This window comes from Stegostoma tigrinum, chromosome 35 (assembly GCF_030684315.1).
Source record: "Stegostoma tigrinum isolate sSteTig4 chromosome 35, sSteTig4.hap1, whole genome shotgun sequence".
NCBI classification, from domain to species: domain Eukaryota; kingdom Metazoa; phylum Chordata; class Chondrichthyes; order Orectolobiformes; family Stegostomatidae; genus Stegostoma; species Stegostoma tigrinum.
In genome coordinates, this window is record NC_081388.1 from 16,383,627 (window position 1) to 16,397,651 (window position 14,025).

The 14,025-nt window shown below is 43.9% G+C and overlaps 1 protein-coding gene across 1 annotated transcript; it reads left to right on the top strand.

Moving 5' to 3' along the window:
• Window positions 1–4,190: 4,190 nt before the first annotated feature.
• gadd45gip1 (growth arrest and DNA-damage-inducible, gamma interacting protein 1) lies at window positions 4,191–13,810 on the top strand. The gene is made up of 2 exons (XM_048521764.2): window positions 4,191–4,588; window positions 13,249–13,810. The coding sequence occupies exons 1-2, from the start codon at window positions 4,239–4,241 to the stop codon at window positions 13,532–13,534; spliced, it is 636 nt and encodes a 211-aa protein (XP_048377721.1). The 5' UTR covers window positions 4,191–4,238; the 3' UTR covers window positions 13,535–13,810.
• The last annotated feature ends 215 nt before the right edge of the window (window positions 13,811–14,025 follow it).

Consider the following 14,025-nt stretch of genomic DNA (forward strand, 5'->3'; position numbering starts at 1 on the left):
ATTATGTGCACTCGAGATTATGTGCGTGCACTACGGACAGCATGTCTGTATGCTGTGAGAATGAAAGCAGATAATGACCCATTACATTAACTCATGCCTTCTATATGTACAGTAATACAGACAACAGAAATATTGGGAACTCATAGCAATTAGGGGAATATATTGGATAGGTCCAACTAAATTTCCCAGCAGAAACCAGTTTATCTTGTCAAACTTCGGTAACCTTAAAATATAAATGAAATACTGAGGTGCTGGGGGAAAACAAAGTATAGGGGAAACTCAGCAGATCTGGCAGCATTTGTGGAGAGAGAAACAGTTGGCATTTTGAGTCCAATAAGACGGTTCATATTCTGAATCATATTGGACTCAAAACATTTCCTGTTCTTCCTGTCATCAGAGGGGCTTAACAGCCATTGTGTTTTTCCAGCATTTTCTGTTTTTATTCCCGCAACAATAACTTAGCCTTATATCACACATTCTGATTTCATATATTCTAGAATTCTGTGCTTCAATCTAATATTTACTGTGTGGAGTTTGCTTAGCAGGAACCACCAGAATTGAGGATGATATCCTGCTTTCCACCAAGGTGGTCCCACAATGAGGACTCCTGCCGACCTGGAAATACTTTTTTGCTTTCAGATGTTAAATCCCAAGTGAAAAGACAGAAGTTTGAGTTTCCATGTTAGAGAAAGGGTTGTTGAAACTGAAAGGATTTCCCACCAACCAGAAAACGAGGTTGTCAGATCAATAAGCCAAACCACTTGAGATGAGATTTAGGGGTATGTGCTAACTCTGGTAATGAGTTCTCCAAAAAACATAATTTCTTGACAAGTGGTTTACAACTGACCACAATGAAATGTGTGATGTCCTGTAGGGTCCCTTAAAAATTGTTTTATTGTAGAGCTTCCATTTGATGTAAACATTCCTTTATCAATCTTCATGTTGAAAGCAAGAAGATTCTGCATACTAGATTCTTTGAATTCTGCATCTTAGGAATATATGATGCAGCACTCTTGCTTCAAAGATATATTTTAAGATCCCTTCCAGAGATGGGGTCTCTGCAAAGTAATGCTGGGGTAGGTGCTGCTTTTCAGATAAGACGTTAACTGGAGATCCTCCCTGGATGAATGTAAAAGGTTTACAATGCACCATTCTACACTGCCACAAGGGAGTGTCTTGGCCAATATTTTTCCATCACACAATAGCTAAAATGCAGGGTTAATTGATCGTTTTCATTTTATCTGGTAGCCTGCTGTGTGCTGTGTTTCATACAATAACAGCATGTTCAATAATTCAAGGATATGGTAAGCAGTAGATAATATGGACAATGTCTCACACAATCACAATTTTACCAAATGCAAAAAATGAGTTTGTGAGTTGGAGCCCCACTTCAGAATCTCATGCATAACCATCTGGGATGACAGCCTGATGCAGTACTGGAGGAAAACTGTTGGTGGTGGTGGTGCTGTGTTTTGGATGTGATGCTAAATCAAAGCTCCATTTGCCCTCTCAGGTGGATGTGAAAAATACCACAGCCACCACTTCAAAGAAGAGCAGAGGTGTTAACTCAATGTGGCCTGATGCATATCAATTAAAATCCCTTGAAGGAAGATGATTAGGTCATTATCACATTGCAATTTCTACAATCCAAATTGGCCTCAGTGTTTTCTACCACATGCACTTTGGATGTCCTGAGATTGAAGACAGTGCTTTAACTGAGTTCTGAGACCACATTGATAGTGAGAAAACCAGATGTCGCTGAAAACACATTTTGATAAAGCTTGATTTTGCACTCAACAGGATAATTTGCAAGAATAACAATGTGAAGGATTGAGAACAAAAAGGCACAGATTTAAAGTGTTTTGGAAAGTCAGCAAATGCGATGTTAAAAAACTTTCTTTTTTTTGCCTAGAATGAACTGTCTGTAGGTGTGGTGAGGCAGACCAAACAGAAGAATTCAAGAGGGCACTGGATGATTATTTGAATGGAAACAACGCACAAGCACAGGGGGAAAAGGCAGGTGAATGGCATTAAGTCATGATACCTAATTGGAGAAACAGTACAGATGCAATGAGCTGAGTAGCCTTCTTCACTGTAACCTTCTACAATTCTAAAGGGAAAACCAACTTCCCCTTGAATTAGTGATAATGGGAACTGCAGATGCTGGAGAATCCAAGATAACAAAGTGTGGAGCTGGATGAACACAGCAGGCCAAGCAACATCTCAGGAGCACAAAAGCTGACGTTTCGGGCCTAGACCCTTCATCAGAGAGCTCTTTGCTTGGCCTGCTGTGTTCATCCAGCTCCACACTTTGTTATCTTCCCCTTGAATTAGTATTTCTTGCAAATTGTCCTGGTGAGTGCATGGTAAAACATTTTGACAACATATCTCCTACTTTTTGTCTGTAATACTCAAGTTCTATGCAATACCAAGTGACCAAAGTTAGATACTTGTATTGCAAAAGGGTTAAGGAGACATGTTCTATTGACACATTCCTTGAAACGCAGTTTTTTTTGTCCTCTCTCTCAGAGTCAGAGTTTTTACAGCACGGAAGGAGGCCTTTTGGTCTATCATGTCCATGCTCTTCATCAAACATTTATCTATTCAAATCTAATGTTCCAGAAATTGGCTTGTAACTTTGATGCTATGATATTTCAATGCTCACCTAAACAATTCCTAAATGCCTTGAGGGCTCAGGCCTCCACCATCCTTTCAGGCAGTGAGTTCCAGATACCCACCAACCTCTGGATGAAAAAGGTTTCCTCAAATCTCCTCTAAATCTTCTGCTTCTTACTTTAAGACTGTGGCCCTAGATATTAACTCTTCTACTAAAGGAAAACCATTTCTTCCTATTTACCGTAACTATGTCTGCTAGAACTTTGTACACCTCAATCAAGTCGCCTCTCAGGCTTTTTTACTTTAAGGAAAACAACCTCAGCCTATTTAGAAGGGTCACAAGACCCAAAACATTAACTCTGTTACTCTAACCACAGACCTGCAGAATTTCTCTAATGTCTTCTGTCTTTCTCCCAGTCTATCCAGCTGGCCTTCATAGCCAAATCACTTCAGCCCAAGCAGCATCCTGGTGAATCTTGTTTGAACCCAGCTGCATCTGTGCCTGCAATTATAAATGTGAGTTAGTGAAGTAAGGGAAAGGTTTATTCCCCCCCTCTCTCTATTAATGTTACCAGACCTGCTGAGTTACTCCACCACTTTCTATTTTCATCTCAGATTTCCAGCATCTGTAGTTTTTTTTCTCGTTACTCTGTGCCCTCTCTCGCATGGTGGCCAGTGCTGCAACACAAACACTAATTTCTCAAGGAACTCAGCAGGTCTGTGGTGAGAAAGTAGAGTTAACATTTTGAATTAAATAACCCTCCTTCAGAATTAATTGTAGCAAGGAAAAGATGACATATATACTCCGAAGATGGGGTAGGGGTGAGAAGGAGCTCAAAGAGTGAAAAAACAGTTAGCCAAATGGATGGATGATTGAGGAGAGAAAAGAAGGCTGATAACGAAATTTGGTTGGTGTGCTGAATGCAGCCTATGTCAACGGCAGGGCTTGCGGTGTGGGGTTGGGTCAACGATGTTGAACGAATTTTTTAGACCCTTAAATTTTTGAACTTAATATTGAGTGCTGAAGGCTGCAGCGTTCCCGAGCAGAAAATGAGATAATGTTCTTCCAGCTTAAGCTCTGCAACAGGGCACAGGATTCAAATTTTGGCCATGAAACACGGTGGAGCGATGTAGTGACAGACAACTGGAAGCGCATAGGAGATGATGAACTGCAGATGCTGGAGAATCCAAGATAACAAAGTGTGGAACTGAACGAACACAGCAGGCCAAGCAGCATCTCAGGAGCACAAAAGCTGACGTTTCGGGCCTAGACCCTTCATCAGAAAAGACCTAACCCTAACCCTTTTCTAATGTAGGATCTAGACCCAAAACGTCAACCTTTGCGCTCCTGAGATGCTGCTTGGCCTGCTGTGTTCATCCAGCTCCACACTGCGTTATCTTGGAAGCGCATAGGAGTTCTGCAAAGTAATTATGCAGTCTCCAATATAGAGGAGACGAAAATGTGTGCAGCGAATATACTGAATTTCAAAACAGCTCAGTATGGCCTTGTGGGACCGCAAGAAGAATGTGCTTGAAAACTTTTTAAAATTAAGTCCTTTAAAAAAAACATTTCAACAGGCATTTGGGTAGGCTCCTGCCGCGGGCAAAGACCAAGATCCAAGATGGCGGCGCCCATCTTGCGCGGTCTATCGCTCCGTGTGGCTGTGGCCGGCCTGCGGCCTCCGGAACCTCTCCTCACCGTCCGGGCATCTTACAACGCGCGACGCTTGGGTCTGGACCTCAGTGGCTTTTACTTGCCACATGCCGGGAGCCCGGAGTGGCAGCGGGGGGCGCGGGCCCAGCGGAAACGTTACGGCCGCTGGGGTAGCGCGTCCGGCGTGTCGGCCGCCTCCCTGTGGCCAGAGGCTGCGTTGGTGGCCCAGCACCAGGCCGAGTGGGAGCCCAGCCTGCAGCAGATGTTGAGCAACCTCCGCACCAAGGAGCTGGAGCGGGAGAAAAAGAAGCGAGAGAGGTGGGAGTCGAGAGTCGGGAAATGGAAGGACGCAGTTACATTTCTGTGGCGCCTGGCGCGTCCTCGACTGGCTTCTGTTCAGTACTTTGGAAGTGTCCTTCCTGCCCTTTAAATAGCATGCTGCTCCTCATTTTCCCACGAGAGTTTACATTTTCTCTCTCTTGACATGGGATCAACATGATTGCACTAGAGAGGTTGCAGAGGAAATTTACCCGGATGTTGCCTGGGCTGGAGAGTCTCAGTGATGAAGAGATTGGACAGAATGGGGTTGTTTTCGTAACAGCAGATGAGATTGAAAGGGCACATAGAGCCATAGAGTTGTATGCATGGAAACGTTCAGTCCGACTTGTTTATTCCAACCAGATACCCTAAATTAATCTAGCCCCATTTACCAATATTTGGCCCATGTCCCTCTAAACCTTTCCTATCCATGTACCCATCCACATGCATTGTAAACGTAATTGCACAAACCTCTACTACTTCTTCCATTAGTTCATTCCATATATGCACCACCCTCTGTGTGGAAAAAATTGACCCTATTATATCTTTCCCCTCTTACCTTAAACCTTTGCCCTTTGGTTTGGTTGTACTACCCTGGGGAAGAGGCCTTGGCTATCCACCTTATCCATGCCCCTCATAATTTTATAAACCTCTGTAAGGCCACCCTTCAGCCTCTGACGCACCAGGGAAGATGGCCACATCCTGTTCAGCCTCTCCCTGTAGTTCAAACTCTCCAACGCTGGCAACATCCTTGTAAATCTTCTTTGAACCCTTTAAAGTTTAACATGTTTGAGATGTATAAATTTATGAGGGTCGTAGGATAGACGGAAAGTAACGTTATCTTTGATGAAGGGATCAATGACAAGGAGCATAGATTTAAGGTAAGGCATAGCACAGGTGTTTTAAAGGCAAAATATTCACTGAGGGTGGTGGGAATCTGGAACTCGCTGCCTATATGTTTCGTTGAGGTCAGTTCTCATTCTTTGAAATTCTAGAGATTACAGACCCACTTTCCTCAATATTTTCTCGTAAAACAACCCTATCATCCCAGAGATTAATCTGGTGAAGCCCCATAGAAATCCATTTATGGCAAGTACTGTATATCCCTCCTTGGATAAGGAGACCAAAACTGTACATAAATGCTCCCGGTGTCAGCTCCTCTCAGCGGCTCTTTTGATTCCCCATACTGAGTATTAGTTTCGTTTCTCTTCCAAAGAAGGAACCATTTGACAGTGTGGCATTCCTGCAGTACTGCAGTGTGTCAGGTCAGGCCTCTTGAATGGAATTTGTCTTTTGGGCAACAATGCTGCCCTCTGAGCTATGACAAGCAATGGAATGGGATTGAGGGGGATTTGATGGAACAGATCATGGGAGATGGACAGAGGTGTTCTCTGGAAATGAGGGAATCTAAAGAGGAAGAGAGCAAGAGTGAGGGAAGAGCTAGACTAAGGGGAGACGAAAGGTTTATAGAAATTCCTCTTCTCGATCTTAAATGGCCTGCCCGTCATGCTGAAATTACATCCATGGTTTTAAACTTGCCAACCAGAGGAAACATCTACATCCACCCTTTCATGTCCTTTAAGAATGCAAGTGGGCCGGGCAGGAATTTTGCAGAAAGATATGTGATTTTTGAGGGGGTTTGACAAAGTCAGTGCTAACAAGTTGTTTCCACTCATGGTGTAATCTAGAAATAGGAACCATGGCTTGGAAATAATGCCTACCTCATTTGTAGGTAGAGGTGAGAAGGAATTTCTCCCGCCAGCCGATCACTCATGTGAAAATCTCCTCAGTGAGCTGTGAAGGCTGGGTCATAGTCATACAGCATGAAAACAGACACTTTGGTCCAACCAGACCATGCTGACCTTAATCCCAAACTAAACTAATCCCATCTGCCTGCACTTGCCCCATATCCTTTCAACCATTTCCTGTTTGTGAGCTTATCTATGTGTCTTTTAAACGGTGTAACTGTACCCGCATCTGCCATTTCCTCTGGAAGTTCATTTCACACATGAACCAGTCTCTGTGTAAAATCAAAAATGGCCTCTCATTTTAAATCTTTCTCCTGTCACCTTAAAAATGTGCCCCCTAGTCTTGAAATCCCTCACCCTTGGCATTTACCTTATCATGATTACATAAACCTCTATAAGGTTACCCCTCAAATTCCTACACTCCAGTGAAAGAAGTCCCAGCCTATCCAGCCTCTCGTTATAACTCAAACCCCAACATTCCCAGCAGCGTTCTGGTAAATCTTTTCTGAACCCTCTCCAGCTTTGACCAGAACTGGACACAGTACTCCAGAAGGGGCTTAGAATATGTCGGGTTGTATGTTCAAGGCTGAGTTGGACAAATTTCTGATCGACAAGGGAGGCAAGGATTTATAGAGTCACATTCAGGCCCATCAAGTCTGTGCCAACATGTTTATGGAGTGGGACAAGCAGGAAAGTGGAGCTGAGGCCACAACCAGGTCTACCGTTATCAATAGTAGAGCCAACTTGAATGGCTGAGGAGGCTCCGTTATGATCAGAGAGAGAAATCTGGGATTGGGGTTGTATGAGAAAGAGATGATGGGGAAAGGTAGAAGGAGGATTCTTGAGTTGAAGGTGTGAAGGCCTTTTGGGTCATTTCTGTGGTATAATCCAGTAGACACATTGAAAAGGAGGACAGCAATATCTGAGCATTATTTGGGGTTGGGTATACAGGAGAGTCAATCTGGTGTTGCTATGCCAGTCAATTCTTGATTTGCATTTCACAGAGGCAGAAGATCAACTCTGTGTCTGTTTAAGCAGAAACCAGCAGGAGGTCACTCAATTTTAAGATACAGTCCTGCAGGTTGCTGTGTTGTTCACTGGAAAAGCACTGAAACTGATGCATGTAGAGTTTGGATTCCGAGGCAGCAGTGTTTGTGTGCACCAGTTTCCTTCGTTTCGCACTAAGTGGGAGTTACAAAAAAAAGAAGAGGATTATATCAATAATTAAATGATTTGGGCTTAATAGAGACAAAAACAGATGGACTTATGCATGGAGGCAGGAGACAGAGCTGAGGTATGAAATGAAGAGATAACAAAGTGTGAAGCTGGATGAACACAGCAGGCCAAGCAGCATCTTACGAGCACAAAAGCTGACGTTTCGGGCCTGAACCCTTCATCAGAGAAATGAATACTGGTATATCAAGGAAGATGATGTTATGAGGGTCTTTGTGAGAGAGGGAGGTAGTAAAGAGACTCGAGTGGAATAGTTGTTCACTGCTGCCACACAGCGCCAGGGACCCAAGTTTGATTCCAGTCTCATGACTGTGTGCCATTTGTACATTCTGAATAGGGTTTCCTCCAGGTGCTGCAGTTTCTTCCTATGGGTTAGGTGGACTAGCCATGCTAAATGCAGGATTAAAGGGATAGGGTGGTGGGGGGGGTCACTCGGAGGGATGCTCTTAGGAGCATCAGTGCAGACTGAATGGCCTCTATCTCCACTGTAGGATTTCTGTGATTCACTGATATACCATAAAGCCCAGTGTTGCCCCAACCGGCGAGAAGGGAGAAACCCACTGAGGCTGTGCAACCAAGTTTGCACAGGAATGTGGCCTTTTGTGTACTCAACTGTGGGAAGTGCCAAATGCAGGATGTAAATTGCAATAATGACCTCGTTCCTTGACAACCGATTGAATGAGGTGCTAATACAGGTTGTAACAGCAAGTGTGAAAATGCAGATCGTGGTAATTAATAAAATCAAAGGCGAGAAACTGCAGTGTGGTTTATGGCCACCTCAGTGATTCGGATGCCCCCCCCTTACTGACCTCTGTTCAAAGGGTTGCTGCTTTGGAGTGTTTATTAACCAAACTAATGTGCTGGTTTTAAGTTATTTTTAGAATCAAGGCCACAAAGACTTCCACCTCATTTAACTTTTCAAACACTTGTCACAAACTTGGGGTAACTAGGAAAAGAATCTGAGAGAAGGCGAAACAGTTTTTAATTTCTTTTTTGCACAGTTTAGGTTGCTGCAATCTGGAATCTAAGTGTTGGGACTGAACTTGGAACTTAGAAGATGGGATAGATAATTGTGAGATCTTGCTAAAACTAAATAAGGCACTAGCTAGAATATTGTGAACAGAAAATATCAAAAGGAAGACATTTCAGCATTTGAGGTCATCCAGAGAAAATTGACATGACAAACCCTGGATATGGAAGGATTTTCTTATGAGGTGAGGTGAAGTAGATTGGTAGTTCTGCGGAAGGCTCGCTCAACCCTAAATGTTAACCCTCATTTCTCTCCACAGATGCTGCTAGAACTGCTGAGCTTTTCCAGCAATTTCTGTTTTTGTCTTTGTGTAAATTGGGTCTGTACTTGTTGGAGTTTAGGAGAATGAGGGGAGACTTTATTTCAATACACAAGATTCTTGGGGGTGGTGACAGGGTAGATGTGGAGAGGTTTCCCATTGTGGGAGAATCTAGGACCAGAGGGCATCAGCTCAGCGTATGGGGTTACCCATTTAAGACAGAAATGTGGATTATTTTTCTGAAGGTAGTGAATCGGTGGAATTCTTTATCACAGAAGAGTTTTGAGGCAGGGTCTTTAAGCATTTCCAAAGCTGGGATAGGCAGATGTTTAATCAGCAAAGGAATCAAAGGTCATAGGGAAAAGGCAGTAAAGTGGAGTTAAGGCTTATCAGATCAGCCATGAACTCAAAGAGGAAAAAAAATTACAGAGCAGACTTGATGGCCGAAATGGCCTATTTCTGCTCTTGCATCTTATGACTTATCAGTATTTGTAAAGGAAAAACATGTGCATGGGTATGGAGAAAAAGCAGAGAAGTGGGTTGAAATGCACACTTCTTTCAAAGAACCAGCAGGCGGTACAATGAGCTGAAAAGCCTTCTGCATTGCTGGATTCTCCTCTAGCCAGTGTCTTTCACAACTGTGCCTTGTTTTGGTTGGAATCTGAGTTCCTGTGCATTGGGTTTGCAGAATGCTTACATTAAATTTGTGACTGTCTGCACAAAAGCTCAGGCGAGGTCATCATGAACGCTGCACAGGCAATGAGCAGCTGCTTCTATCCAAAGAATTCAATGTATAAAAACTACAGGAAGAAAAGTTACATTTACATAGCTGCTTTAATATAGCAAACAATTCCATAGGTGCTTCACAGGAACACTTAGCAAACAATAGTGGACACCAAAATCAAAGAAAGACCTGCAGATGCTTGAAATTGAAACAAAAATGGAAATGCTGGAAAAACTCAAACGCAATTCTGCTGAACAGTCACTAGCCTCAATGTTAACTGTTTTTCTGTTCACAAATGCTGCCTGACGATCTGAGTTTCTCCAACAATTTCTATTTTTGTTTCAGAATACTTGACACTGCATCACTTCAGGACAATAAGTGCAAGTTATAAGTACTATAGCATCTGAAAGGAAAAGAGAGGGGGGGGCACGGGAAAGTAAGAGATAACAAAGGAAAGACCATTGGACTAGGCCCAAAACGTCAGCTTTTGTGCTCCTCTGATGCTGCTTGGCCTGCTGTGTTCATCCAGCCTCACATTTTATTATCTTGGAATTCTCCAGCATCTGCAGTTCCCATTATCTCTGATCAGACAGGGTAAGTTGGAGTGGTTCGGGGAGAAATTCCAGGTAAACATAACAGAGACATGGGTTTCTCATGGGCAGGAATGGTTGCTGGATGTTCCAGGGTTTAGAACATTTAAAAAGAATAGGGAGGGGGGAAAAAGAGGAGGGGGTGTAGCACTACTAATCAGAGAGGGTATCACAGCTACAGAAGCTTCCATTGTCGAGGAAGATCTGCCTCCCGAGTCAGTATGGGTGGAAATTAGGAACAGCAAGGGAGTAGTCACCTCGTTAGGGTTTACTTCAGGCCCCCCAGTAGCAGCAGGGAGATTGAAGAAAGCATAGGTCGGCAGATTTTGGAAAAGTGTGCACGCAGTAGGGTTGTTGTAATGGGTGACTTTAACTTTCCTAATATTGATTGGAACCTCCTTTGAGCAGAAGATTTGAATGGAGCTGTTCTTGTAAGGTGTGTTCAGGAGGGTTTCATAACTCAGTACGTTGACAGGCCAACGAGGGGAGAGGCCATTCTAGACTTGGTGCTTGCAAACGAGCTGGGGCAGGTATCAGATCTTGTGGTGGGAGAGCATTTTGGTGATAGTGACCATAACTGCCTCACATTCTACATAGCTATGGAGAAGGAGAGGATTAGGCAAAATGGGAGGATATTTAATTGGGGAAGAGGAAACTATGATGCGATTAGACATGAGTTAGGAAGCATGGACTGGGAGCAATTGTTCCATGGTAAGGGCACTATAGACATGTGGAGACTGTTTAAGGAACAGTTGTTGCGAGTGATGAATAAATATGTCCCTCTGAGACAGGCAAGCAGGGGTAAGATAAAGAAACCTTGGATGATGAGAGCGGTGGAGCTTCTTGTGAAAAGGAAGAAGGTAGCTTACATAAGGTGGAGGAAGCTAGGGTCAAGCTCAGCTCTAGAGGATTACAGGCAGGCGAGGAAGGAGCTCAAAAATGGTCTGAGGAGAGCCAGGAGGGGGCACGAGAAAGGCTTGGCAGAACGAATTAGGGAAAACACAAAGGCATTTTACACTTACGTGAGGAATAAGAGAATGGTCAAAGAAAGAGTAGGGCCGATCAGGGATAGCATAGGGAACTTGTGTGTGGAGTCTGAGGAGGTAGGGGAAGCCCTAAATGAGTTTTTTGCTTCTGTCTTTACGAAAGAAACGAACTTTGTAGTGAATGAAACCTTTGAAGAGCAGGTGTGCATGCTGGAATGGATAGAGATAGAGGAAGCTGATGTGCTGAAAATTTTGTCAAACATTAAGATTGACAAGTCGCCAGGCCCGGACCAGATTTGTCCTCGGCTGCTTTGGGAAGCGAGAAATGCAATTGCTTCGCCACTTGCGAGGATCTTTGCATCCTCGCTCTCCACTGGAGTCGTACCTGAGGAATGGAGAGAGGCAAATGTAATTCCTCTCTTCAAAAAAGGAAATAGGGAAATCCCCGGCAATTACAGACCAGTAAGTCTCACGTCTGTCATCTGCAAGGTGTTAGAAAGGATTCTGAGGGATAGGATTTATGACCATCTGGAAGAGCATGGCTTGATTAAATGCAGTCAACACGGCTTTGTGAGGGGCAGGTCATGCCTCACAAACCTTATCGAGTTCTTTGAGGATGTGACTAGAAAAGTTCATGAGGGTCGAGCTGTGGATGTGGTGTATATGGACTTCAGTAAGGCATTTGATAAGGTTCCCCATGGTAGGCTCATTCAGAAGGTCAGGAGGAATGGGACACAGGGGAACTTAGCTGTCTGGATACAGAATTGGCTGGCCAACAGAAGGCAGCGAGTGGTAGTAGAAGGAAAATATTCTGCCTGGAAGTCAGTGGTGAGTGGGGTTCCACAGGGCTCTGTCCTTGGGCCTCTATTGTTTGTAATTTTTATTAATGACTTGGATGAGGGGATTGAAGGATGGGTCAGCAAGTTTGCAGACGACACAAAGGTTGGAGGTGTCGTTGACAGTATAGAGGGCTGTTGTAGGCTGCAGCGGAACATTGACAGGATGCAGAGATGGGCTGAGAGGTGGAAGATGGAGTTCAACCTGGATAAATGCGAGGTGATGCATTTTGGAAGGTCGAATTTGAAAGCTGAGTACAGGATTAAGGATAGGATTCTTGGCAGTGTGGAGGAACAGAGGGATCTTTGTGTGCAGATACATAGATCCCTTAAAATGGCCACCCAAGTGAACAGGGTTGTTCAGAAAGCATATGGTGTTTTGGCTTTCATTAACAGGGGGATTGAGTTTAAGAGTCGTGAGATCTTGTTGCAGCTCTATAAAACTTTGGTTAGACCGCACTTGGAATACTGCGTCCAGTTCTAGTCGCCCTACTATAGGAAAGATGTGGATGCTTTGGAGAGGGTTCAGAGGAGGTTTACCAGGATGCTGCCTGGACTCGAGGGCTTATCTTGTGAAGAGAGGTTGACTGAGCTCGGACTCTTTTCATTGGAGAAAAGGAGGAGGAGAGGGGACCTAATTGAGGTATGCAAGATAATGAGAGGCATAGATAGAGTTGATCGCCAGAGACTATTTCCCAGGGCAGAAATGGCTCACACGAGGAGTCATAGTTTTAAGCTGGTTGGAGGAAAGTATAGAGGGGATGTCAGAGGCGGGTTCTTTACACAGAGAGTTGTGAGAGCATGGAATGCGTTGCCAGCAGCAGTTGTGGAAGCAAGGTCATTGGGGACATTTAAGAGACTGCTGGACATGCATATGGTCACAGAAATTTGAGGTTGCATACATGAGGATCAATGGTCGGCACAACATCGTGGGCTGAAGGGCCTGTTCTGTGCTGTACTGTTCTATGTTCTATGATTTCAACAGTGGAGAGAAAGGGAAGAGGCTGCACAGAGATACTAGAGCGGGTTAGTGAGATTGAATTGGGTTGAGACCATAGACACAGTCAAGAATAAAGATTTAAAAATTTAAGCATTTCACAGAGTAAGCAGAAAAAGTTTGACATCAAACAAGGAGTTTCTTGGACAGCAGCAAGTTGTGTATCAATTTGATTTGTCAGGGAGGTGAGCAGACAGGGAGATCTTTGGAAAGGTGACCGCATTGGCATGTCTTCTCCTCTCCTCTGCTATTTCCAGGCAGAAGCTGATTGCGGCCAACATGGCCAAGATGCCCAAGATGGTTGAAGACTGGCGGAAAGAAAAACGCGAGCTGAAGATGAAGCAGAGGGAGGAGAAGGCCAGGCGGGAGCGTCTGCTTACAGAGGCTAGGGAACGTTTTGGCTACAGCATCGACCCCCGGAGCTCCAAGTTTCAGGAGATGGTGAAGGAGTTGGAGAAGGAGGAGAAGAAGAAGCGTAAATTGTTGAAAATACGAAAGAAAGAGGAGACTTCTGGGAGTGATGTAGCAGCAGGCACCTCTTAAACTGCTCATTTATATTGCTAGGACTTGACACTGCTGAAATTCATTAAACTGACTGAACAGACTTAATGAAACGTGGTGACTTTAATGTGTTTAAAATATTCCATTCTGAGTGATCCCAGGTCATCTATCGAATTTTTATTTGCCCTCGATCATTAACAAGGTCACATCTATTGCCGGTATACTGTGACATTTGGAGGCTGCTGTCTTTACATCTTCATTTTATTTGTAGGAGTGACTGTCAAGTGATCTTAAACTATTAAAGAGTTAACCATCTAACACTGGAGTCATGCGAGCTTGAACCCCATGAAGACAGCAGGCTCCATTCCCTTGTGGAACTGGTTGGTCTTTCACTGGCAATCTATGATCATCTTGGTCACTGTGTAGCACTGGCCCTTAATTTTCCAAACTATTTCTGGAATTTTGGATTTGATTTATTACGGTCACGTGAATCTGGGTACAATGAAAAGTTTTGTTTTGTGTGGACAGGCAGA

Coding starts and splice junctions, on each gene's coding strand:
- gadd45gip1 (XM_048521764.2), top strand. CDS start 4,239: ATGGCGGCGCCCATCTTGCGCGGTCTATCGCTCCGTGTGGCTGTGGCC. Junction 4,589..13,248: donor GAGAAAAAGAAGCGAGAGAG/GTGGGAGTCGAG, acceptor TGCTATTTCCAG/GCAGAAGCTGATTGCGGCCA.